This window comes from Hemibagrus wyckioides, linkage group LG03 (assembly GCF_019097595.1).
Source record: "Hemibagrus wyckioides isolate EC202008001 linkage group LG03, SWU_Hwy_1.0, whole genome shotgun sequence".
In the NCBI taxonomy this organism is placed as follows: domain Eukaryota; kingdom Metazoa; phylum Chordata; class Actinopteri; order Siluriformes; family Bagridae; genus Hemibagrus; species Hemibagrus wyckioides.
The window spans coordinates 31,577,972-31,604,140 of NC_080712.1; the positions used below are offsets into that span (position 1 = coordinate 31,577,972).

At 39.9% G+C, this 26,169-nt stretch overlaps 2 protein-coding genes and 1 non-coding gene across 6 annotated transcripts; 2 read left to right on the forward strand and 1 right to left on the reverse strand.

The window, feature by feature from the left end:
• Positions 1–305: 305 nt before the first annotated feature.
• Positions 306–9,687, forward strand: ccdc172 (coiled-coil domain containing 172). 4 transcript variants are annotated; one of them, XM_058379908.1, is made up of 9 exons: positions 311–561; positions 1,265–1,350; positions 2,961–3,077; positions 3,966–4,131; positions 4,722–4,823; positions 4,903–5,005; positions 6,044–6,125; positions 6,300–6,354; positions 9,021–9,687. In XM_058379908.1, exons 1-8 carry the CDS (start codon positions 462–464, stop codon positions 6,324–6,326), a joined length of 783 nt encoding a protein of 260 aa, XP_058235891.1. In that variant the 5' UTR covers positions 311–461; the 3' UTR covers positions 6,327–6,354; positions 9,021–9,687. The 4 variants fall into 4 exon arrangements, with proteins under 4 accessions (XP_058235865.1, XP_058235875.1, XP_058235891.1 ...); XM_058379882.1 differs by lacking the exon at positions 9,021–9,687 and adding an exon at positions 5,187–5,415 and having other exon boundaries at positions 306–561; positions 6,044–7,068; XM_058379899.1 differs by lacking the exon at positions 9,021–9,687 and having other exon boundaries at positions 6,300–7,068.
• A 2,002-nt stretch (positions 9,688–11,689) lies between these two features.
• On the reverse strand, positions 11,690–13,694 carry si:ch1073-126c3.2 (uncharacterized protein LOC555816 homolog). The gene is made up of 6 exons (XM_058379918.1): positions 13,548–13,694; positions 13,290–13,381; positions 12,845–12,959; positions 12,627–12,739; positions 12,248–12,362; positions 11,690–11,993 (listed from the first exon to the last, which is right to left on the reverse strand). The coding sequence occupies exons 1-6, from the start codon at positions 13,570–13,572 to the stop codon at positions 11,818–11,820; spliced, it is 636 nt and encodes a 211-aa protein (XP_058235901.1). The 5' UTR covers positions 13,573–13,694; the 3' UTR covers positions 11,690–11,817.
• An 8,272-nt stretch (positions 13,695–21,966) lies between these two features.
• On the forward strand, positions 21,967–22,124 carry LOC131351427 (U1 spliceosomal RNA). The gene has a single exon (XR_009204401.1). It is a non-coding gene; the product is annotated as a U1 spliceosomal RNA (small nuclear RNA).
• Positions 22,125–26,169: the final 4,045 nt, after the last annotated feature.

Genomic DNA, 26,169 nt, shown 5'->3' on the forward strand with positions numbered 1-26,169 from the left:
AGCCGATTCACACTTCTGAACGGGTTTTGGTGGGAAATAAAGTGCATGGGAGTTGAAAAAGATTGGTGAGTCGATTCATCTGATGCTCTGAAAAGAACCGTTAATTCGCAATGGCAGTTCTTCGCGTGCACGTCAAAGGAGGGCGTGGCCGCGCGTGCAAATTTATGAAAATCATTCGCACTCTAACACGTTCCTTCAACAACCAAGTCGCTTAGGGTTATATTTGAGAATAATTTTAAAGAAATATGAGTTCAGATGTTAGTGATGTGAATCAGGATTCTCTGTATCAGCAGATTTTGTTGTCACGTAGCGATGCGTCATTCGTAAGGATTCGACTCTTAGAACTGGCTCTTTTGGGTGAGCCGATTCACACTTCTGTGGCCGCGCGTGCAAATTTATGAAAATCATTCGCGCTCAACCAAGTCGCCTAGGCTTATATTTGAGAATAATTTTGAAGAAATATGAGTTCAGATGTTAGTGATGTGAATCTGGATTCTCTGTATCAGCAGATTTTGCTCAGTGAGCAACAAGTTTCTGAGAACACTCGGCAGCTCCATGAAGGTAACGTTAGCTAAATAGCTAGCTAGACAGAAATCTCGCTAATCGCGTTTGTCAGGCTTCTCGCGATATTACAGCCACTAAGGCGAGATTTCACAATCAATATCATTTGATCGCTGATTTTCAGTTCATTAATAAAGTTTGTTTTGTGAATTGGAAATATTTTAAAAAAGTACATTTACATTTAATAATTTATTCTATCAAAAGCTGATTCGTTTAATTAAATACTGTATGTGCATGCACGTGCATACATACAAGGAGCGAACAAAAATATACTTTTAATGTTTTATTAAAGGTTTTCAAGACATTTGCAGGAAAAATATCAGAAATATCATTTCTTTATTGTTTATTCAAGAAAATATAATGACCAGTTATCAATATAACAAAACGATAATTTTGAAAGAAATATATGACATCATGTGATTGTGAAGCTGGTTGTGGGCGGGGCTTGAGGTGGGCGGAGCCTTCGTTGTCCTTGCTGTTTCAGATAATGCATTTTGTCAAGTTGACAAATTCTGTTAAATAAATTTGTCTAAATCTTTATAAAGAGGTGATTAAAATGGTTTATCTGTTGTGTCACGCCTTAATCTTTTTTTTTTTTTTGGCTTATTTGACTGAATGCAATTTATACAGACTTTTTTGGACCATGCTTACAGTTTTTATACACAGTTTTATCACATTAAACCTTAATCATTCTCTCTTTCAGCAAAATCATCCATCACCAAGGCGGAGGAGAAAATCAAGTCCTTCACTGAAAAGCTGGAGCGTGCGCACGCTGAACTGGATGAGAAGGTCCGGTTGCTTCGTCTCTCCGTTCAGTTCTGTTCGATCCACGGTTCTTATAAATTTCATGCAGTCATTTATCCGGCTCTCAGTGCAATTCCTGGAATGTCGTAACACTTTAGAAAGCATTAGTAGTAAGCTAAGGGGGTGGTGTAACTATGTGTATGATTCGTATCCTTTTGCATAACATTGGCATTATCCTTAATACCTGCTTGTATTGGAAAATAATTCATATAACATTTGATTTCAACACCCGAGGAGCAACTCGGTGTCTCTAATGAACGTGAACGGTTTCTTTCCGGTTGTAAAGATCTAACACGGTACAAAACCCAAGCATCAAGTTTACGGCACATTAATTTTGTACAGTAAATCATATTCAAGTAGTACTTGAACGGAACTGAAGAACTGCTAAAGAAGGGCAGGATGGAGCAAGGTTCGAGTTTTAATCCCATCTTCGTGGACAGGATCCTAGTAAAAGGGGTGATTTGTTTTATGACTGAAACTCTTCATCTATTTGGAGGGCTTCATTAAAGATGAAGAGGATCGATGGGATGCGGCAGTACAAAATCAATCGCTTGTTTCCGCTGGATTACATTAGTCCGGTTAACCCTTTACAGATGCTGGGTTATGCTCTTGCAGCTGGCGCAGATGTGACATGGGGCTTCATTAAACCCTGCACTGGAATCGGTGCAAAGGAACGTATATACTTAGCTATAGAAAAAAAACAACCATCTAAAAGTATAAAATAAGCCATGTTTGTGTCGCTGCACTTCCAACAGCTCTACTTTCTTGTTATTTTCATAAATTTTGACGTGCCTCTTGTCTACTAGAAAGTTACGTTTTTACCATATATGGCAATTTGTGGGCGTGCCTTTATGCAAATGAGCTTTTCCATGCACAAGTAGAGCCAGTTTGAACGTATGGGTTTTTTTCCGACGTACATTTTGTGCGTACGCTTGTGGAAAATGCTTTACGTACTGCTTCCTTTGAGGTATCTTTGAGTTAGATTTACAAACATCAGGCATTTTTAACACTTTGGTAATAAAATAAAAAAAAACCAATTCATATGGTTCTATGGACTCTTTTAATACATTAGATCCCTAAGGCATAAGGTAGCATTTGATCAGATAATAAAGCGTTAAGAATTTGTGTTAATATTCGAGTTGAAGCTGAGCAGACATTCAGTAACGTATATCTCCTTCACTGTCTAATGAGAGAAAATCCTTTATTAGCTATTTCCCTTTTCCTGAAAGACCGCTTAGTCAGTGAAACATCACAAGAGGACGGGTTTGTGGTTAAAAATCGAGTGTGTAATGCAAAAAGCTTTAATATATAAAATGCGAGATCATTTCTAACTGATTTTCTCACATTTTTCTCCCACTGCATTGTGGGAACAATTACCGAAGTGTGTCTTTCACACCTGACTGACCTGATACAGGAACACTGCAGTATTCTGTAATGACATGTGGGCTTTTATGATTACTCCAATTACAGCTTGACCTACAAACAAAATGAAATGCACTCTTTGTGTTACATCTAAAGACCCACTCAGCTAAAGTACTAACATTCAGAAAAGAGTATTGCAGCTACGTGACGTTGAACCTCGACTCTGTTCCCAGGCTCAGCTGGAGGCTGAACTGTTGCTGCAGCTGAAATTGATCAAGAAACAAGAAGAAGAAATAACGAAGAAGAAACAGGACTTGCTCCAGCAACAGAACAGGCTGAGACAGGAGCTGGTGCGTACAGAGTTATTACTACAGTTATTTTAATTTCGGCAATTTGTTGCCAATATGAAATGGATAAAAACAGGAAGAGAAGCTGGGAAGCAGGCAGTTGGGAAAATAAACAGAGGCAAGATAATGAAGATCCCAAATGAGCCATGTTCTTCAATCGACGTTTTAATAGCGGAGAGAAATGATAACGAAGTCTAAATGATTTCTCACTTAACTGCTTGGAAATCTCTCGGTGAGATCTCAGTTGGAGTCAATCCCACAATCTTATAAAGGCTGTTGTCATTCTGATTATTTATTAAGTTGCCAATCAATCAAAACATGTGGGAGTGCTGTTATAGGAAAATAATAAACACACTATCTATCTATCTATCTATCTATCTATCTATCTATCTATCTATCTATCTATCTATCTATCTATCTATCTATCTATCTATCTATCTATCTATCTATCTATCTATCTATCTGTCTGTCTGTCTGTCTATCTATCTATCTATCTATCTATCTATCCATCTATAATTCTATTTTAAATGAATGATTATTATGGTTTTGTTATTATTGTTAGAATTCTGTATGAAATAAGGTATGAAATGTGTTGTTAAAGCAAGTGATTATTATTATTATTATTATTATTATTATTATTATTATTATTATTATTATCATTGTGTGATATGGAGTCCTTGATTTTTTCAAAGTAAGAATATCTCCATAAATCATCAACTGTAATAGCAGACCTTCACCACTAGAGGTCCAGATTTACCAGTTTTTCAGTTTGTTCATCCAAATGTTAAAATAACAAAAAAAATATATCTGTTTTCAGCAGGTTAGTTGCTTTTATAGTTATAATTCTATGTATATTATACTATATTGTTTCCTGTTGTATGAAACCTGTAGGAGCAGTTGAACAGAGAAGCAGCAGAGGAGAAAGAGCAGTTCCTGAATGCCATCAGAACCTTCAACTGTGACTTTAACCTGCTGAATAAAAGGGACCTCATCTTCGAAAGTCAGATCAGATCTGAAATGCAGACTCTCCAGTCAGAAGCTGAGGCACTAACCAAAGGTAGATGGACTTCCTTATGGAGCTTACGACTCAGCTTCTCTTAATTGCACCAGTTTTAGCGAGCGGGATTTACACAGGCAGTTCCAGGATTATAGATGTGACATCTGAACTCGTATTGAACCGTCTGCTCCGGCTCCCTGTACTGCACCGGCTCACGTGACCTTCCACAGAGCTCGATATTTTAGAAGTCAGATATTCGCTCACATATTGTAGCACCAGTGTCCAGTGAGCTTCAGATAATGTGTCATTCATATGCAAATAAGAAATTGTACTTTGGGATGTGTAGGAAAGTCTTCTTCATCACAACACACTGAAGTTGATTATTATCTCATAACGGCACCATACCCCCCCCCCCCCCCAAAAAAAAAAAAAAAAAAGGTTTAATACCTTACATCACAGTGTTTTTGGAAGATTTTGCAAAAAAAAAAAAGCTTGAAGGTCACATGACGTCAATTAGATGTTGTATGGAGGAAAATAAAATGGGAGATAAACCTTAAACAAAGCTGATAGCTTTATAATTCTCACTACTTTTGTTATTATCATGACTGTCCTGCACTTTCCTATAAAATCCTGTGCTCATATATTCTCAGAGATGGAGAGGATAGAGCAAGAAAACTCCCAGCTGATGGCTTTGCAATCCGAGCAGCAGTCTCTAAATGCAGAGCTTCAGGGGCTGCACTCCCAACTATCAGGTGAAAACAAGAACTTGCTTAAAATGCGGCGTTACTTTTTTTTAAAGTGCTGACTGAAGGGCGTTTCAATACTGCACAGATCTGGAGAGGGAGCTGGAGGAGGCAGAGGCACTCACCGAGTCGCTGAAGACTGAAAAGCAAACGGCCGCTCGGAAACCTCTGACAGACAGCACCTGCCTCAGGTACGCATGTGTAAGCATGAAGGCTGCTGGGATGTAACGAAAGGTGTAGGTGTTATTTATTTACCCTGAGCCATATTCCTTTTGACCCTCTGTGTCTGTACATCTCTCAGTAAGCGTATAAATAATACAACACCAGAGCCATCCCTTTAATTACGCCTTTGATATTACCTGTGTTATCCAGGCCCCACTTCACAACAGCATCCAGTTGCTATATCATGTCCTGCATGAAGGGGAGGGGATCAATAGATAGCGTGTCTCTGGCAGGAAGCGGCTTCCCCTACGGCCGTGTAAATCATACACACGCCCATCGATGTTCTCACAAATCTCTCTCATTAGCAGCAAGCTGGATTAAAGCCCTGGGAGGTGCTGAAGATGTGGCCAGTGCGGCGGTTCTTCGTCAGCGTGTAACCGTAAATCACTTACAAATAGCTGTTGGGTTATCGATTGCGTGAATGCTGAAATGTCTTTGAAACAGGCAGCATGTAAAAATGTGTTGAAATGGATTAGCAGGCGCTGTGTTCACATGATGCATCACATTGTTTTATTATTTAAAAAAGTAAATAAATAAATTCAAAATGTCAGACTTACTGTGCCTAAAATAAAATAAAATAAAAAATAAAATAAAAAGCTAAATAAATAAATAAAAAAGTAAGAATTTAACTCAGAGCAGCAACTTTAATAATTAATGATAATATTTGTAAATAATAACAAAATAATAATAATACAGTAATAAATATTACATTACAAACAATTTATTCCTAAAACACTACAGCTACAGATTAACACTGCCTCAGTGTCACTGATACTGTCGCTTAGCCCACTTAAAAAAAACAAACAACAAATAAATAAATAAATAAATACAGCGATCTTATCCAACATATTATTTAAAAAAAAAAAAAATTTCTCAGCTGGATTGAATTTTCTTGTTATTGCAGCAGTTTAATTGCAGATTATCTTTAAATTCAGCAGAAGGTATAATCTATATCTGACTAACAGAGTGTGTGTGTGTGTGTGTGTGTGTGTGTGTGTGTGTTGAAGACTGAAGAAAGATCTAGAAGCACATAAGGAGCTGGAGATGCTGCACGCGACCCTCAGCGCGGAAATTCACTACTTGCGTTCGGTAACTGTGTTTATTACACACATTATGTCATGATAGTTTTTATTAATGTTCATAACGGCAGGTGAAGTCATCTGTGACACATTGACACGGTTATTTATGAGAAAAAAAACCTTGCAACACGAATAGCTGTCTGGTTTAATCTGCTGATGAAATGCGATGTTCGTCTCTCGGCAGAAATTATCACCGGAGCCGAAGGAATGATGAGATTGCTTTTGTTCAGCAGTTACCCGTGAGTTTGATGTTCACGGACAATCTGTTGTGTTTCATGGTTTGTTGACGATTTCACGAAACAATACACAAAGTCTTCGTGGTTGTGCATTGTATTGTTCAATCCCCCCCCCCCCCCCCCCCCCGTACGTTTCTGTTTGTAATCTAACTCAGTGTGAAGGTATGGAATGATGCCCTCTAGTGGACGAAGCTGTAAATGACAAGCCCAAAATACAGTCCAGGTCATGTTAGTAGTGATGTTGATGTATGGCTGAAAATCCACCAGTCTCAGAGATGTATAGTAAATGTTAAAATGTTAAAATTTAAGTTAAAATGATTAGTTTAAATTTATTCACAGCTAGCCGTCTTCAATACCCAGATCTGAGATTTCAGATAAACTGAAGACGCAGTTCAGTGTGAGCTTTTTTTCCATTCATCTGCTGCCATCTAGTGGCCATTAACTTACACCGCTTTCAATAAATAAATATTACACACAGAGAGATGAGTGTACACAAGAGAAACTACACACACTATCTGTCTACACAAACACTCATTCTCTCAACACACACCTGTTCTTTATCTCTACACACACTCTCTCTCTCTCTACACACACACTCTCTCTCTCTACACACACACTCTCTCTACACACACTCTCTCTACACACTCTCTCTCTACACACACTCTCTCTCTCTCTACACACACTCTCTCTCTCTCTACACACACTCTCTCTACACACTCTCTCTCTACACACACTCTCTCTCTCTACACACACTCTCTCTCTCTCTACACACACACTCTCTCTCTCTCTACACACACTCTCTCTCTCTACACACACTCTCTCTCTCTCTACACACACTCTCTCTACACACACTCTCTCTCTACACACACTCTCTCTACACACACTCTCTCTCTCTACACACTCTCTCTCTACACACACTCTCTCTCTACACACTCTCTCTCTACACACACTCTCTCTCTCTCTACACACTCTCTCTCTCTCTACACACACTCTCTCTCTACACACACTCTCTCTCTCTCTACACACTCTCTCTCTCTCTACACACACTCTCTCTCTCTACACACACTCTCTCTCTACACACACTCTCTCTACACACACTCTCTCTCTCTCTACACACACTCTCTCTCTACACACACTCTCTCTCTCTCTACACACACTCTCTCTCTCTCTACACACACTCTCTCTCTACACACACTCTCTCTCTACACACACTCTCTCTCTCTCTACACACACTCTCTCTCTCTCTACACACACTCTCTCTCTCTCTACACACACTCTCTCTCTCTACACACACTCTCTCTCTCTCTACACACACTCTCTCTCTACACACACTCTCTCTCTCTCTACACACACTCTCTCTCTCTACACACACTCTCTCTCTCTACACACACTCTTTCTCTCTCTACACACACTCTTTCTCTCTCTACACACACTCTTTCTCTCTCTACACACACTCTCTCTCTACACACACTCTTTCTCTCTCTACACACACTCTTTCTCTCTACACACACTCTTTCTCTCTCTACACACACTCTTTCTCTCTCTACACACACTCTTTCTCTCTCTACACACACTCTTTCTCTCTACACACACTCTTTCTCTCTGTACACACACTCTTTCTCTCTACACACACTCTTTCTCTGTACACACACTCTTTCTCTCTCTACACACACTCTTTCTCTCTCTACACACACTCTTTCTCTGTACACACACTCTTTCTCTCTCTACACACACTCTTTCTCTCTCTACACACACTCTTTCTCTGTACACACACTCTTTCTCTGTACACACACTCTTTCTCTCTCTACACACACTCTTTCTCTCTCTACACACACTCTTTCTCTGTACACACACTCTTTCTCTGTACACACACTCTTTCTCTCTCTACACACACTCTTTCTCTCTCTACACACACTCTTTCTCTCTCTACACACACTCTTTCTCTGTACACACACTCTTTCTCTGTACACACACTCTTTCTCTCTCTACACACACTCTTTCTCTCTCTACACACACTCTCTCTCTACACACACTCTTTCTCTGTACACACACCTGTTCTTTATCTCTACACACACTCTTTCTCTCTCTACACACACTCTCTCTCTACACACACTCTTTCTCTCTCTACACACACTCTTTCTCTGTACACACACCTGTTCTTTATCTCTACACACACTCTTTCTCTGTACACACACTCTTTCTCTCTCTACACACACTCTTTCTCTCTCTACACACACTCTTTCTCTCTCTACACACACTCTTTCTCTCTCTACACACACTCTTTCTCTCTCTACACACACTCTTTCTCTGTACACACACCTGTTCTTTATCTCTTCACACACTCTTTCTCTCTCTACACACACTCTTTCTCTCTACACACACCTTTTCTTTATCTCTACACACACTGTTCTTTTTCTCTATACACACTCATTTTTTCACTTTACACACACTCTTTCTCTGCACACACTCTGTGTTTCTCTCAAACGTATTTCATGGATGCTCCACAAATACATGAACCTAACATACCATGTGTCCTTTAAATAAATGAAAAGTCAGCATTGGAAAACGTCTCTGTTTGAATAAAATTTATGAACATTATGAACTGAATGTAATTAATAATAAGCTCACGTCCCCTAATGCACCTGATTTCTGGAGTGTGTGTTTTCCAGAGGTACCGTACCACCAGCAGGAGCTTTAAACCGGCTCAGTGACACCCGGTGTGAGGATTATCTCCCAGGCCCGCTGAGACTCAAGCGCTTTGTTTCTTTCTTGCCTGTGCGTAATTAATGGGCTGTAATCATGTAGAGGATGATGTGTCATGCTCTTCAAGAAACTCTCCACCCCTGCAATTAGAGCTATTATACTCCTCGCAATCAAAGCTGCTTCTATAAACACTAGTGTCTCGCAAATATTTACCCGCTTGTTGTTCCTCGTGTAATTGGGGCAAGACATCCATCCATGGCTTTGAATTGCACAAATTGCAAGGCGCTGATTGCAGTTTATTCATCACGCACCTCGTCGCGCACATATACACTCTTTACTCCGATTTAACCAAGGGTTTGCATTTTTTCCCCTTTATTTTTTAATCATAGGTATGTAAATTTGTACCGTACCTTTAATTAACATCCACTAATTAACGTGAACTTACTCGTCACTTACTCTCACTGTATAACGTTCCATCTTATACCGTCTTATATTCTAATTAGTGCTGATTTATTCTTCGTCTCAGCAGCTCTGACAGTCCATGTACCTTATCATCGTTTCGCTAGTTGTCTCTGATTCACAGTACGGAGGAGCGTCCACTCCAGGAGAGTTTTTTTTTTTACGGAAGGAGTCTCCAATGTGAGTGTATGTATATATATATATATATATATATATCTTTTGTTATTAACTTTAAGAAAAAATAAAGAGTATGATGTGAGGAACAAAACCCATTATCATCCAAAATCTATATACAAATTAATGTAATTGAAAAGCTTTTATCATTAATTTTCATTCTAATTTTGTCTCCACCCACCAGTTAGGTCTTCCGTAACATATCATCATCATCAGCTACCAATCCAATCATCAGGTGTTCTGGATGAAAGCACTATCTGCATCCTTCCAGGTACAGATGCTCGTGATTGGCTTCTGTCGCTTTGATTGACAGGACACAGAATAGGCTCCTCCCACACACAGATCTCTATTTGATGTTCTATCGTCATCAGGATTCGGTAAATACTTTTCCTCTCACATATATCCATACGTTATTTGTCATTTGGAGGGAAAATGTTTTCCATAACTTGTAAAGAATAAAGCAACCACAAGGTGGTGTGATGTGGCTCGTCGTGAAGCCGTGATTGTTTTCCGACACGCAACTATAAGTAACTATGGTAACAGCACCTCTGTTTATCATTATCGCACCACTGATGATTGTCCTATAACAACATGTTCCCCGAGTGGTTTATTAACACCCATAACCTTAAAACATTCGTCAGTCATTTACAGAAATATTTAAAGACCTTGTCGAGGTGAAACAGCTCTGTGCGTGTTCCGGAGGAAAGAAAACACACTAATAGCTACAAGATTTACAGCTCGCTTGTTCTACATTCCACCGTTTTAATACTGTTAGAAAGCTCAGCAGAGAACTCTCCCTGCTTTATAGTTTTATATATGGCGGAATATCCACAAGACCCTCACGGGCATCTGTCACGGAGCAGAGTGAGTAAAAAAAAACAGGAATAAACAGCAGGCCAGAGGGCAGACAGTCGCCGTGAAATCCGGGAACGAGCACAAATCAATTGCAGTGCGGCTCTTCCCCAGGGCGTGTCACTCTATCGGATCAGGCGGGGATTACTGTAACATGGCAGATGGAGCCAACGCACCCAGGTTAACGTGTTCCTTTTCAATATAAGTGATGAAGCAATGAGCAAAGATATTAAAAAATATCAATACCATTAAAAGACGTTTCTGATTATGGAACAGAAGGAGAAAAGGATCAGGGATTTGATTGTTGGTTTTTGCAGGATTTATTGAATGTGGATAATTTGCAGATTCTGTGTTTGGCAGATGGTGGATGAAGGAGAACCAGGGTTCTAATCAAGCACTGTACTGTAACACAGTGTCCTCATCGTTAATTAGAAAAAGAAGTTTATGTGTCAGGAAAAGAATAGAAAAGAACAGAATGTACACCGACCAGGCATAACATTGTGCCTGTTATTGTGTTGGTCCTCCCTTTTGCTGCCAAAACAGCCCTGACCCGTCCTGCAATGTGTATTCTGACACCTTTCTATCAGAACCAGCATTAACTTCTTCAGTAATTTGAGCAACAGTAGCTCATCTGTTGTATCGGATCACACGGGTCAGCCTTCACTCCTCATGTGCATCAATGAGCCTCGGTCGCCCATGACCCTGTCACCGGTTCACCACTGTTCCTTCATTGGACCACTTTTGATAGACACTGACCACTGCAGACCGGGAACACCCCACAAGAGCTACAGCTTTGGAGATGATCCAGTCATCTAGCCATCACAATTTGTCAACTTCGATTAAATCCTTACTCTTGTCCATTTTTCCTGCTTCTAACACATCAACTTTGAGGACAAAATGTTGACTTGCTGCCTAATATATCCCACCCACTAACAGGCGCCATGATGAGGAGATCACTTATTCACTTCACCGGTCACTGCTCAGAATGTTATGGCTGATTGGTGTAAATGTACGTATCTGTATGGAGAAAAAAAGCTAGCTCGCTAGTAATAAACTTGTTCGAGAGTTGCTAGCTTGTTAGAATTATTACTTTTATCATGCTACAACACGCTTATTTCTATCACTGTTTATTAAATCTTCAGAAACCCCATTGCTTGTTTACAGCTTTACTTTATTAACGGATCCTGTATTAGCCCTGACTCATACAAGTGTATTACAACTGTAAGCTGAACACAGCGCTAATTATATCGTTCATCATCAAATGAGAAAAGCTCATTTTTATCCACACATAAGACAGCGGTGCGTGTAAGGGCCGTTAACATTTTTAGCGCTCAGCTCATTTTCAAAGGCGTTAATGATCTCCTGCTCCAGCGTCGAGTTGCTTTTAGTGGTCCAGCAGTCCTGGTTTGCGGGGAAGTAAGTGGAAGACGCGCCTGCTACACGAATGCTGCTTTCTGTGGATTGAGACAGGAAAACAACTGAATATCATCTGAGCAGTACTACTGACAGAATAGAAAGTATAAAACTCTCAGTTCTGATTGGTCAGAAGGTGTAAGACCTTCACCTTTAATGTTTATATTGAAGTGCCTGACTTTTCAGTTCACGAAACGTCACACTTTGCTGTTTCGACTAGCGTTAGGATAAAGCCCGTGATCTTACATGCGCTTATTCCTTTTGTGGATTCAACCAGCGAGAAGATTTTACTCACTGTTACAGATGGCCAGCTTGTTGCCTCCCACGAGCTGAGTTGTCCACGAGTAGTTAGTGGCATCGCTGCACGTCTCGAACAGCCTGGAAATCCTCAGGAAGCCGAAGTCATAACCCTGAAGGTGAGAAGTGCTCAGAGTTTAACGTTCAGAATCAAAGTATGAGAGCCTAAGAAATGATAATACAATAATATACAAAAGGTTATAAATGTGTGTGTGTGTTTGAACACAGACAGAATCAATGAGAAAGTCTAGAGAAAAAAATCCCTCATTTATCCACAAGGGGGTGCTTTTGTGTTTTTTTTTTTGCTCCGTAGTGATTGTAATGGTCAAGAGAACAGTGTGGGAAGAGGTCATTTTTATGATTGATTTTATTTGTACCTCATTGCACATTGGTTTACAGAAACGCTTCCCGCTGGTAGACACACACACCAGTCCTCCTTTACTCTGGACTGCTGGAGTTGGGCATTCCTTGGGTGTGGCATCTTTACACACTTTGGGGTAAAAAATAAATAACTAAAATAAATAACTCATGCTTCTACACGTACGTGAAAAAGCTTAGCGATATTCTGCGTTGAGGCATTGAGCATTGCATTCACCTGCTTTTTGATTTTTCTTAAGAACATCCGCAAGCCGGTTCAGGTTGCTGAATACATCCGCGTTTTGGTTTTCTGTCCATTGAGCAGCGAGCACTTCCATACACTCATCTGAGATCTGGAGGAGGTTTTTTTTATTTATGTGTAAAAAAACATACAGTTATGACTTTGATACACCACAGCGCTGCTGAATCCTCGATTCTGATTGGTTATCGTTCCTCTAGCTATAAGGTTTTAGATTTAGTCTTCTACGTATGGTTTCTATAGTAACATATAGGAAGGAGTATCCAGTGTCAGCGCTTTGGAACAGTCAAAAATAAAGCACCTTGAGGTTTCTCTGCCACTTTTATTAGATTATAAAGTGCAAAAGGGAACAAAAAAGGAGTATTTATGTAGCTGCTGTAATGCAAATGAAAGAAACAGTAAGTAAAAAAAAAGTCAGCAATACCTTCAGCTTCTCTGAGAACTCATCATAGGACCACTGAGGTGAGGAGCAGTTGGTCAAATCGGTCTGTGCTTGGACAGCAGCCGAGGACAGCACTAAACACACACACACACACACAATTGTCACAAAGCATTTAAAGCGCACCTTTGGGTTCAGGCCTGCTGAAACAAAACATTTGTTTTCCATTACATCCTGTGCAGGCAGGTGTTTTCAGAAAAACACACACACACAGATTTTCTGGAAGTTAAGCACTAAATATACCTATAAGCAGAGGAAGCAGTTTCATTGCGCCGGCTGTCGTGCTCGCTGTTGCGTGTCCCTCGTCCTTTTAGAGAAGCCCAGGCTCACTCTGTTTGCTAGCTCAGGGACACACAGCGTCTTGTTTACAGATTACGAAACTTTGGAAATGATTATTTAGTTTGGCAACACTATCCGAGCACCGAAGGCTCGGATAAATACATTTTGATATTAGCTCTTTAACATAAGCATATCATTCGTCCTCTTTAGACACACAAAACCCTCCCATCCACCTATTTTCCTTCTGCCCAGCACACCAAGCTGAAGTCGGTGCACGATTTGTAACTCCGACTTTATTTTGGTAACGGAGATGAATTTGAATTAGATCGTGCAATCGTTTGCAAGGTGGGAGAAAGCACGCTGCGTTTTGGTGTTAGGAAATTCTGCTAAGCTTGGATGAGTACGGCTCTGATTTTCTGACAGCATGCTGTGTGTGTGTGTGTGTGTGTGTGTGTGTCTGTGTGTGTGTGTGTGTGTGTTTATACATGTGTAGGTGGATGAAGCTCTTTTCTATCTTGGCTCAGTCTGACACTGGCAGGTGGGGAGGAGCTGACTCTCTTGGCAGGTTTTCTCTCCCTTTTTTTCTCCAATTTGTTTATTGTCATGAAAGACGCTTATCGCCCGTTCTCTTTCGGGTCAAGAGAGCCTAGTCGCCTGGTCAAAGTAAAATCTTTCTCTGAGAAATATCTGATTTTACAAATGATTCAGGTGTCATAGTTTGTTGCGAAAGAAAAGGAATTGCTGAGAATATTTATGTACTCTGATCAGGCATAACATTATGACCACCTGCCTAATATTGTGTTGGTCCCCCGTTTGCTGCCTAAACAGCCCATAGACTCCAATAGATCCCTGAAGGTGTGCTGCGGTATCTGGTACCAAGATGTTAGCAGCAGATCCTTTAAGCCCTGTAAGTTGCGAGGTGGCGCCTCCATGGGCCACATATCTCAACTTACAGGACTTAAAAGATACTTTTAATACATACTGACCACTGCAGACCGGGTACACCCCACAAGAGCTGCAGTTTTGGAGATGCTCTGATCCAGTGGTCAAGCCATCACAATTTGGCCCTTCGTCAATCTCACACAAATCCTTACACTTGTCCATTTTTCCTGCTTCTAACACATCAACTTTGAGGACAAAATGTTCACTTGCTGTCTAATATATCCCACCCACTAACAGGTGCCATGATGAGGAGATCATCAGTGTTATTCACGGCACCTCTCACTGGTCATAATGTTATGGCTGATCAGTATATTTACATATTTATTCATTTATTTGGAGTGGTAGCAGAGCTCAGATGATCCAATGTGTCAGAATGCAAATATCAAGCATCGTTTCATCCTTTGAGCACAATGTGATCTCAGCAGGTCTAAAAAGGCAGCGTTGTTTGTTTGTTCTTGTTACGTAACAGTATTTTCAGCGAGTTTGTCCGAACACCAAGGAGTCGTCTGTTATGGAGAAATCGTTCAGCAAGAACAGATTGAGAGCCAGAGCTACAGAGTGTGTGTGCAGAGACTCAGTTAAAAAGTCTCAAGTGAAATGATGATGTATTAACGTACGGCTAGCTAGTTTAGTGCGTTAATACAGATGAAGGGAAATGGGTGAGTATGTAATCGTACATCATCCAGCGGAAGAATGATATCTGACCAGTGTTTCAGATCTGGCCTGAGGTCCATGCAGCACAACAGCCCAGTGTCTTTAGATTCTCTTCATCTGTTTAACTGTGAGGTGACTGCATACTGGGGAAGAACCCGATGAAGAAAAAATGAAACGGAGGAATGAAAGAACGAATATCATGAAGAAAGGAAAAATTTAGAAAGAAAAGAAGAAGGGAAATGAAGAAGCAAAGAAACAAGGAAGCATGAAGAAAAGAGAAAGAGAAGAAAGTAGTAAGGAAGGACAAACAGTATCGGGAAGGAAGCAACAAATGACAGAAGGGAAGAAGGACAAAAGAAAAAGGGAAAATGATAGGGGAAAGGAGGAACAAAAAGTAGTTAAAGGAAGTAAAGAAGGGAGACAGCAAATAGGTGAGGAAAAAAGAATGCAAATGAAGAATTAACAAGATGGAACCAATCAATAAATGAAAGAGGGAAGGATTGAAGGAAAGAAGAAAAGGGAAATGGAGGAATAAAAAAGAGCAGAAGGAAGGAAAGGAGGAGGGTAAGAAAATCATGAAGAAAGGAAGAATGAAGAAAGGAAAGAAGAAGGTAGGAAATAACGAAAGACAAGAAAATGAAAACAAAAAGTAGCTGGAGGAAGGAAGAAAAGGCAGAAACATGAAAGGAAATAAGGGAAGGTAAGAAGCAAAGAAGTGAGGGGAATAAAAGGATGCAACTAAAGATGAAAAGATAAAAAAGTATAAGGAACGAATCAATAAATGAAGGAAGGAAGGGGAAATGGAGGAATAAAAAAAGGCGGAAACGAGCAGGAGGAAGGAAAGAAAGTATAAGGAAGGCACGAAGCATGAAATGGGAAAGGGAATAAAAAGGAAGCAACAAGGAGAAAAAAAGGATATGTGAGAAAAAACGAAACGGTTTCAGTTCCAGGTGTCGAGTAAATGCCATAACTGTAAATAACTCTTTTTTTTTTAATGATAAAATCATCATTTTATGTAGCGATGAGAAACTCGGAAGCCTGCTGTATGTTTGATCTACCCTTCATGGGATCATGGATCTGATGCTGATCGTTCAGATCTCGCTTCCATATTCGCTTGGTTCTTTTAGTGGCTGTAATTTTCAGAATTGCTCCTTTCTCCGTATTTATTTCTATTCATTACATTCAGCTGCTACGCCACAAACAAGCAGCACTCTTGTCAAAATGCCTCGCTCGAATGAGTGCCAGTGTGCTGGCTAATAAATATTCACACTGCCACGCTACCTAGACATTACTAGTTTCAAATTGTGCCTCAAAGGAAAATTTCTTCAAACAAGCGAAATACTCAGAATCACTCGAGTTGAAAGATTGATCCGAGCTACGAGCAGCAATCATGGGGCCAAGCACCGGACAGCAGTGTAGCTGTTAGGGTGTTGTAGTAATGTCGTTCTAATAGACTGGATGCTTTAAAATGAAATCGCGTGAATCTGAAATTTTATAAAGAAAAGGAAGAAAGCAAGGATCAGGAAAGGAAGAAAGAAAGAAAGAAAGAAAGATACAATGAAGAACTGCATGTTGTGGAATAACAAACAAGGAAGGAAGCTAGGAACAAAGGAAAGAAATAAGGAAAAGAAAAGAACAAGAGGAAGTGAAGAAAGAGTGAAAGAAGAATAGAAGATTAGAAGAAAAGATGGAAAGCCAAAGGAAGCAAGCAATAAAGTAAGGAATGAAGAAGGGAGAAGCAGGAGGAAAGATGAAGGGAAGGATGAAGAAAAGAAGAAATGAAAAGCAAGAAAAAGGAAGTAAATAAACAAAGAAAGGAAAGTTGGAAAGAAGAAAAAACTTAAGCAAGAAGGAAGAAACAGCCAGATATGAAGAAGGAAGGAAGCACAGAAGGAAAGAAATAAGGAAGAAGTGATGGATGAGGAAAAAGAAGACAGAAGGAAGGTAGATGAAAATGAGGATGGAATGGATGAAGGAAGGAGGAAAGATAGACAGAAGAAGGAAATAGCCACGTAAGGAAGGAGGAAGGAAGGATAGAGGAAAGACATATTGGGCAGTTCCAGTGTAAAGAATGGGAAGGAAGGAGGAGGAAAGGAATTCTGCGTCCCCCATGAAGTTTACAAGTAAAATTCACTGTGTGGGATGAACACCACTGAGGGGCAGGTATTAAATTTGCAGAAACTGGTTTCCTGTTCTCATTAGCAATGACGTCTGTTGGTGGAAGAAGAAGAATTGAACCGGACGGACTGAAACACTATCTCTGCCATTACCACTTTGTGTGTTTGTGTTGGTCTGTGATTCCCGAAGCCACTTTTCCGTAAGGTCTGCGTGTGAAATCCGTTAAAGAAAGTATCCCAGTCCGTCTTGTAGAAATGTAATTAGATCTAGCTGAACAAGAGAGAAAGGATCGATGCTGTATGCCTGGCCAGACACAGAGAGACAGAGAGAGAGAGAGAGAGAGAGTCATGCTTTTCTTCTGTCTCTGTTCCTCTTGCTCCGAGTGTGACGTGTGGGTGGCCTGAAAGCTCAGCATGTGTCGGTTAATACAGCATGCGACACGTCGACGCTAATGAGAGACCCGAGCACCGTCGTGAAGGAATATTTAAAAGGGGCTGTAAGTACAGTCGCTGTAGTGTTGCTCCAGGAAAAAAAAAGTTGAGCTTTCAAGCGTGTCACTTCAACACATGAAGAGGAAGCAGAGAAGTTTTAAAAAGGAAGTGGAGGTCCACTTGAAACACATTAAAAGTGAAGAAGGTAGGTTTTGTCGATGACGCATTAGTGAGAAATCCAGCAGAGAAGGAGTGCAGACTTTGGAGAATCAGAATCCATTGCAGCTAGACGAGCATCGTGGTTACGAGAGGACAAACACGACTACGTTATTAAAGTTAAATGTCGAAGCTAGGTTACTGAACAGAAGCACAAAGACTTGATAGCTAGACAGCACTAAAGCGCCGCTGCATCGCTCTCTTTGGTTAGAGATGAATCGAGGACTAACTCCTGTAAAAACTCAATTTCATTCTAAAATAAAATCACAGACATCACGTGTTAATTACACGTGAGATTAATATGCATGTTGCATTTTTTTCCCTTTAACGGAAACATGAGCCTTCTAATATAGTGCCTTTTGGATAATTAATTGATTTCACGTGACAAATGACTCGCTGCCATGGAAACATCCAAACTAATTTTTCGAGTTGTTTGGCAACGGTTTATTGCCGTGTTTCTCAGTGATCTATTAGCTGCCAACAGATACATGCGGAGAAAAGCCCTGCACTATAGAGCCTTCTGCTGTAAGGCCAGTCAAGCAAAAAAGCAGTGATAATGCAACAAATTCCCATAAATTACACCACCCCCTAACCCCCCAATCCACACGCCGCACGCTGCATCCCGTCTCTAATGGGCATATGAGTTATAGGTTTAATTCCGATCTTTACACTGCTATAAATGAAGCCATTTGAATAAACCACAACGGCTCATAAAAGTGCCAGGCAGGATGGAGAGAATCCTGTTAAAATCTCTTCCCTATTAGATTCTGTCTTCTCTTTACAGCCTAAGATGGAAGTGCCTGAGTGATCCAATGTGACAGAAAGAGCATTATAGACACTGCTGTGTGTGTGTGTGTTTTCCCCCCACTCCATGAAATGAACCTGCAAAAAACTAATACCTTTTTTTATTTTTTACCTTCAGACTCCTTTTTTTTAATACCTCGATGAGGTTGAGTTGCGCCTGAAGTCCTCCGTGATTATTTCATGAATCAAGGCAACAAATTGAGCAAATTTCAGGAATGAAAACACTCTGCATGGAAAGTGCGTTCTTATTAGTTTTATTGTGTTTTCCAAAGTAATTTTGATTTTTTTTTTTCTGCTTCGCACCGCTGAGCTTTATTAATTAAACTTACTGAGATTTTTCTTCGTCTTCTGATTTCTATTAGATGGCTGATACAGACCCTTATATTGCACACATGTACATCGTGACATCATCACTGTCTTCACTAAAAAATAAACAGTTCTAACCATATATTTTCTCCTCTTTCTCTTCCACTAGCTTTCGCTTTCCTATTATACCGCAACAACCATAAGCTTTTGATCCTCTGTGTCACAATGCACCGTAACATGCTCTGAGAAAATCATTATCTGCCCTCTTCTAATTGCAGGGGGCAGAGAGGATGCCCCTCCCATCCAGAGAGCACAGCTCTCTCTGGGGCTCCCGGCTATCCCGGAAACGTTTTGTTTCAAAAATGCTTTGGAAAGTTGCATCACATATTTTTTAAAATAAAAACGCTACAAAATCAAGCAACAACACAAATAAAACAGTTTAACACTTTACAGAAAATGTGTGATGCATAAACTCTTCTCTGACACTCAAGAGTGAATGTTAATGTTTCTGAAAATTAAAAAAAAAATTCTTTACTGAAAACACCATATAGTTGATTAGATATTTTTGCTTTATTACATCACATTGTTTTTTTTTTCTTTTTTAGTTTTTTGTTTCATTTAATGGTGAATTCATGGTACAAGACCTATAAGGTGTTACTATAGAAAGTCATTGGTATAGATAATTAATTGTGAGTGGACACACGGAATATGTAAAGTGGCTGAAAAAAAATGATGGCAGGAAGAACAAAGAAAACCACCAACAAAATCATTATGGAGCGTAACACCAGTGTCTTATTCTCATTAATAGTAAAATTGAGCTAAAACCAATTTAAGCCATTTAAGATGGCCGGATTCAAGATGTCCTGGCTTGATGGCATGAAAAATGCCATAAAAAAGTGAAGAAAATTATCCATCCTTAAATCTGGCTTTTGCACAAAAACTATTACAACATAGATCACAAACGTCACCACAAGTCGAGGATCACTGACGATTTTCACCCAAATGGTCCTCTTTGAGAAAGAAAAAGAAAAGTGGGTCCTGTGAAATAATGCTTTATACCATGACTTAACATGATGTACGATCTTCTGATATAGTCCAGGGCTTTTCTGCACTATTATACTGACCTCTACACCATCTATTGATCTGTTCATTATAGCAACCTGCTCCCTAATCTAAAAAAAATGGCTTGTTAGTGCCATATATTCTTCTTCAGGATCAATGCACTGGTTTACTGATTGTATCAGGTTTTGGCTATTATCAGAATCAAGCCCCCCATGAGAGGGAAAGAAATATGCGACATGAATACATGTGAATGGGGAGAAGTGTCAATACATGGCAGATGGCATGTGATAATCATTAAGCTGTTTGCCCCTATTTAGTTCTTGTCAATACATTTCGATGATCCCACCTCCCTGTCCATCCCGGATCTCCATCAGTGGTTACGTTTACATTTACATTTCTGCCATTTTGCAGAAAAAGTCAAAAGTAAAGCTTCTTTGACTTGACGTTTGACTTGACACCCTGATTCAGAGTGACTTACATTTTTATCTCATTTTATACAACTGACCAATTGAGGGTTATGGACCCAGCGGTGGCAGCTTGGTGGACCTCAGATTTGAATTCACGACCGATAGTAGTCCAACACCTTAACCACTAAGCTACCCCAAATGTGGTTAAACAAACAGGTTTTATTGGCACACACATGGTAAGATTGAAGATATTACTAAATGCATTGTCCTGAAGAGGGTTTGACTGGTGTGAGGCCACTAAATCCAGTCAAGCAGAAAGACGCGAGACTCCAAGCGATTGAAAGCAAAGGAAAAAAGGCGACTTGTGGAAGATTTTCCGAGACACAGAGAGAAAGATAAAGACAGATGTTCAAACAGGAGGGCCTGCTGCGTGTGTCATGGCATGCAAAGGAAACATTTATAAATCTGTGGTGGGAAATGCATGACATGAAACAGCGTGTTAACATTTTTACTCCTGCTCCGAAATTCTGAGTGCAGTTTCTCTAGAGAGAACTCCAAATGACAAAAAAAAAGGTCTCGACCTCTGTTAAGACCATCTGTCAGCAGTGAGTTAAAATAATTTCAGGAAGATCTCTGGACCCGTGACCCTCGTAGTCCAACCGACTGAAAATCCTGTTCTGGTTTCAGATAACAAGATCGACTATTCCGTTCATATCTTCATCGGATCTCTTCAGCTGGATTTGACCTTTCCTGACGACAGAATCTCGAGGAAGACCTGCTTGCTGTGACTCTGTGTTTGCTATTCTCCGTTCATATGCTATAATTTCCTCTACACATTGTTCAGAATGCTACTCCCGGTCTGGTTCATCACCTTTCGAAATTGCCTTGTGTCATTCAGGTCACCCCACTTACTTCCTGCTGCAGCGGTAATCAAATTTACACTTGTTGCCTTCCGGACCTCCAAGGGCTCCAAGGACACTATGTTGTCTACAGTACATATCCTAGTTCAAAACTACACACCTGCATACCAACTAGCATTTCAGTTGCACCACAGGAACCATAACTAATGGTGTGCAAAGTGTGTATAGTGTCATATTTCACCATCATCAGACAACCAGGGGCATGATTTGACATAAGTAGGAAGTCCAAGCAAAGTCTAGAGGTAGATGAAAGGTCTAGGTTCAAAAGAGATAAAATTATTTCATCTTCTGTATCCTGTTCTGTTTGGGCTTTCATGCAACAATACCATTTTGGCAACAAACCAGAGCAATTAAAAACAGAGAAGCTAATGGAAACGTTTTTTATAGGTGTCAAGAGATCTAAGGGTGGGTGGAAGGGATGTGGCATTACTTTCTCTCTCTTATCAATCATAATCACTTTTGCAACTTGTGGGTTTCTGGGAGAACATGTGATTGGCTAGCCTTGTGATGTGTCTAACCAGGCTTGGTTACCTGGTAGGGGTAATACCATGATCATGGAGGTGGAACACAAGGCTTACCCCTTGCACCCAGGCTGTGCTGATCTTTGCAAATTCCCCAAATGCTGGAATCTTGACTGCATAATTTCTGATTAGTGGGGGATTGCATTTGCGCTCTTTCCCATTTGGTGCAATGGTGGCTCAAACCGTTTTGGCTCTAGGTTATTGAATGGAAGGTCGGGATTCAAGCCCCAGTACTACCAAGCTGACACGGTTTGGTCCTTGAGCAAGGCCCTTAACCCTCTCTACTCCGGGGGTGCTATATCATAGCTGACCCTGCGTTCTGTCCCCAACTACCTTACCTGGAATACAAAGAAAAGTATTTAGCTGTGCTGTAATGTATATGAGTCCTTCTTGCCTTTAATAATCTCAGTAAGAATTGATATTTACGATAAATAAAACAGCTTCTTTGTTGTTTCTTTTATAATCAATTATTTTTATGTTCTGCTGCAACTGAGCAGGCCATGTTTGCTGATCATAGACCAGAGTAGTTGGCAGTGGTGGTTCAAGTGGTTATGGTTCTGGGTTGTTGATCAGAAGGTGAGGGTTTAAGCACCAGCGTCGCCAAGCTGCCATTGTTGGGCAGTTGAGCAAGGCCCTCTTTGCTCCAGGGTTGTTGCATTACAACTGCACCAGCGTTCTGACCTCAACCTCCTCAGCTAGGATATGCAAAGAAAAGAATTCCACTGTGCTGTAATGTATGTATGGTGATAATAAACCCTTCTTCTTCTATGCCAGGTAACTAGCTACAGGGGATATTTAATCTTTTAGTACTGAAAAGTACTGACCATGGACTTACAAACAGGATAATGCTTCCATTCTGCTGCTAGTTTTTGTTCATAGATCTTCTCATGCTCATAATGCAAGGTCTCGCCCTCTTCACTGTACCGATTCATCAAGGGAGGAGCGCTGTTTCTCCGTCTGTCACCAAACCTTCAATAAAAGTCCTGCTTCTTAAGGCAGTATTCAGGAAACCATTTGTTACTGACCATTCGAGTATTGACCGACAATCTTTTGCATCACAAATATCATATCAGAATCTGCCTGGGGATAATGGATGGTCAGATACATAGTCAAGAATGTAATGAAAATATTTGAGTAGAATTATTTCGATGATGCATTTTTCTATGAATGTAATGTATTATTATTATTATTATTATTATTATTATTATTATTATTATTATTATTATTATTTTAATCCTACTAGATATTTCATGTCATAAATCGTATTTGGCATCTTTTTTAAATTTAGTCACATTTTAGTTGTAATGTAGCTCCTAACTTTTTTAAGAGCTACATTAGCTACTCTGAAACCCTTTCACATGAATGGTCCTGCTTTCTTTCTTTCTTTCTTTCTTTCTTTCTTTCTTTCTTACTTTCTTTCTTTCTTTCTTTCTTTCTTAATTTCTGAATTCTGACTTGTTATGTGCATGTATTGAGACAATGTTGCTTCTTCAGTCCACAAAGTTTTACTCAGATTTCTCTCAGGTAAGTGTTTGAAGGAGGAGGCATCTCAGAAATGTTTATTCAAGAAACAACTGGCAACCTCTCGTAAATAATGTGAATTTCGTACCTAACTCTTGCTACCTTGCACCTTGTAGCCTTACACCCATTCACAGCTAACAGGTAAACAAGCTACATACATATAGTAATTTATTTTTCTGGTAGGAGTTAAAGTTCTGTACTAGTAACCAGTTCAACAGTTCAAATCACATCAGTGCTTGGGCCCCTAACTCTCAACTATACAGCTGTATGAACACATTTGTCGTTAGAGTGTCTTGCACTTTAACAATATCTGTTACCTAAACGTGGGGAAAAAACATGATAGAATTGTGCATTTTTTACCCACTTGGAAAGCAGGAGGAGTCGTTCAGCCGAGCCGGTTCTATTCAAGTGCCCTGGATGTGCTTTCGCTCGGAGCAGGGATTTAAGAGGCTGGAATCGGCAAAAGAAAGAGTCGTTCAGAAGTCCTTAAAGGTGGTGGTAATCCATCTGACCCACAAAACAGCAGGGTGTACCTTCTGATGGAAAAGCTTGGAGGGAGCTTTCACTTCTAAAATAGGATTTATGGTGTTGACTCGGAAAAACGAGCGAGGAAGGTTCTTGACAACTGAACACAGCTTTGCTGGGTGAGGAGAGATAGAGATAGTGGTTGAGCCTTCTGTGAAAATCATTTTTAAGCTCTTGTGAATAACTTTTTTCCAACACATTTTTGGCAGCTCTCTTGCTGCGTACGGTCTAACATGGTGTCGTTTGAAATGACGCGGTTTTCTTTCGCTTTGATTTTATACTGTCGGTTTCGAGTTAACACATATAGGGCACAAATTGTGTTCGCTATATATGGAATCAGCAGGAAACGCTGGCTGGTTTTCAGTCTGTTGATATACAGATTATATTTTTTGTTTATTCCATGTATATTCCTTTGGCTGACAAATATGACGTGCATCTAGCGTCAAGATTTCCTCTAATTGAATATTTGACTGCTTTCATCCACAAGGCACTTAACGTCTATTTTTGCTTTAAAAACTGTTAACACATCCCTCATGAGTGTGAAATCACCGTTTAACCACATTTCCCTCAGTATTAGCACTCTGTATTTGACAAGCCTAATAAACGAAGTGGATTTAGATGCTTGCAAGCAAAAAACTCGAAGCCTCGCTGCAGTCATGCTGACATGAACGTACTGTACGAGGCAAATGCACTAACAGGCATTCATGACATCTGGCATTTATATCTCATACAGCGTACACAAATCCACAGCATCAGAACAGCTTTGGCTCAAAGCTGTAGTGTAGAGAGCAACATCCCTGCTGGCACTGAACTCCAGCAGATGCTTGGTTCAGTTTCCACTATCCATTCTCTCTCTCTCTCTCTCTTTTCTTTTTTCTACAATATGTCACCCAGGATGTGACCTGATAGACCTTGATTCTCCACACTCCATTTTTTGCCTCTCCACTTTTCCTCTAAATTTTGTCATGGTACTTTAACCTCAAAGGACTTTATGGCTACTTTAATAGAAATATCTGTAGCTTATTCAAATACTCAATAATCCATAATATCATCTCAGTTACTGATCATGACATGGTTGTTGACATGGTGCCAGATGACCTGGGTTCCGGACCGGCTGATGTTTTGCCGATCATCTGTCCAGTTTCCTTGGCTTCAGATTGCCATTCTTGCCTAACAGAAACAGAACTAATTGTATTACTCTGCTCTTGCGGCCGAAGCACGTAAAGATTCAACGTTTTGAGATGCTTTTCTGCTCACTGTGAATGCAAAGAGTCGTTCTTTGAGATCCTGTCAGCTGGAACCAGTCCTGTGGCTTTCCTCTAACCTATTTCATCAACAATCCTTTCACGCCCTGGATTTTTTGCTTTATTTTCCCTCACCGTTTTGTGTGAAGTGTAGAGACTCTTCCTAAGGGATCAGCAGTTTCTAAAATACTTAAACCAGTGAAGTCACAGAGATCACATTCTGATGTTTGATGTGAACATTAACCCTTATTACTAGTACACTGCTGTTCAGAATCGACTAAGCAGACATTTTCAATCAGTTTAAACAAGTGAATGATTTCATTGAGTCGGACATAAAATGAGTCAGTTGGCTTTCAGTGTGTTTTAGACATGTGTTTTTCCCTCTGTTGGATACACAGAATCTTAGTGGTTGAAGATAATGTCTTCAAATTTTAGATGCTTTTAAGAGGACCAAGCGCTTGGGGTGTCTCAGAGAGCAGAAATGGGTTTGATATCATCATTTACTTTGAAGATATAAACATTTGTGTGAAAAAGAAAATAACTGTTTGTGTTTTTTCTGGAATTTGTCTATGAATAATATTGCTCCTAGTAGGCTAGAGAAAAACAGAAATACTTATGAAACACTACAAATTCCGACAAAGTCCTGAGCGTCTACTTTCATATGAGCTTCATATTAACCTCCACTGTGGAAGATATTGGAAGATATTCAGTGCTGAATATTGACAATAAAACAGGCCTCTGCTAACCTGAAGCACTGGATGTCATGTAAAATCATCTCCATAATTTTATGCATGTGATAATTCCGATTAGATAATTGAATGAAATGAATTGAAAACGAAACGAATGTTTTTTCCAAACACTCCAACACATAATTCTTAATTCTGTACCTATTACAATGATTTTTCTTCTGTATAT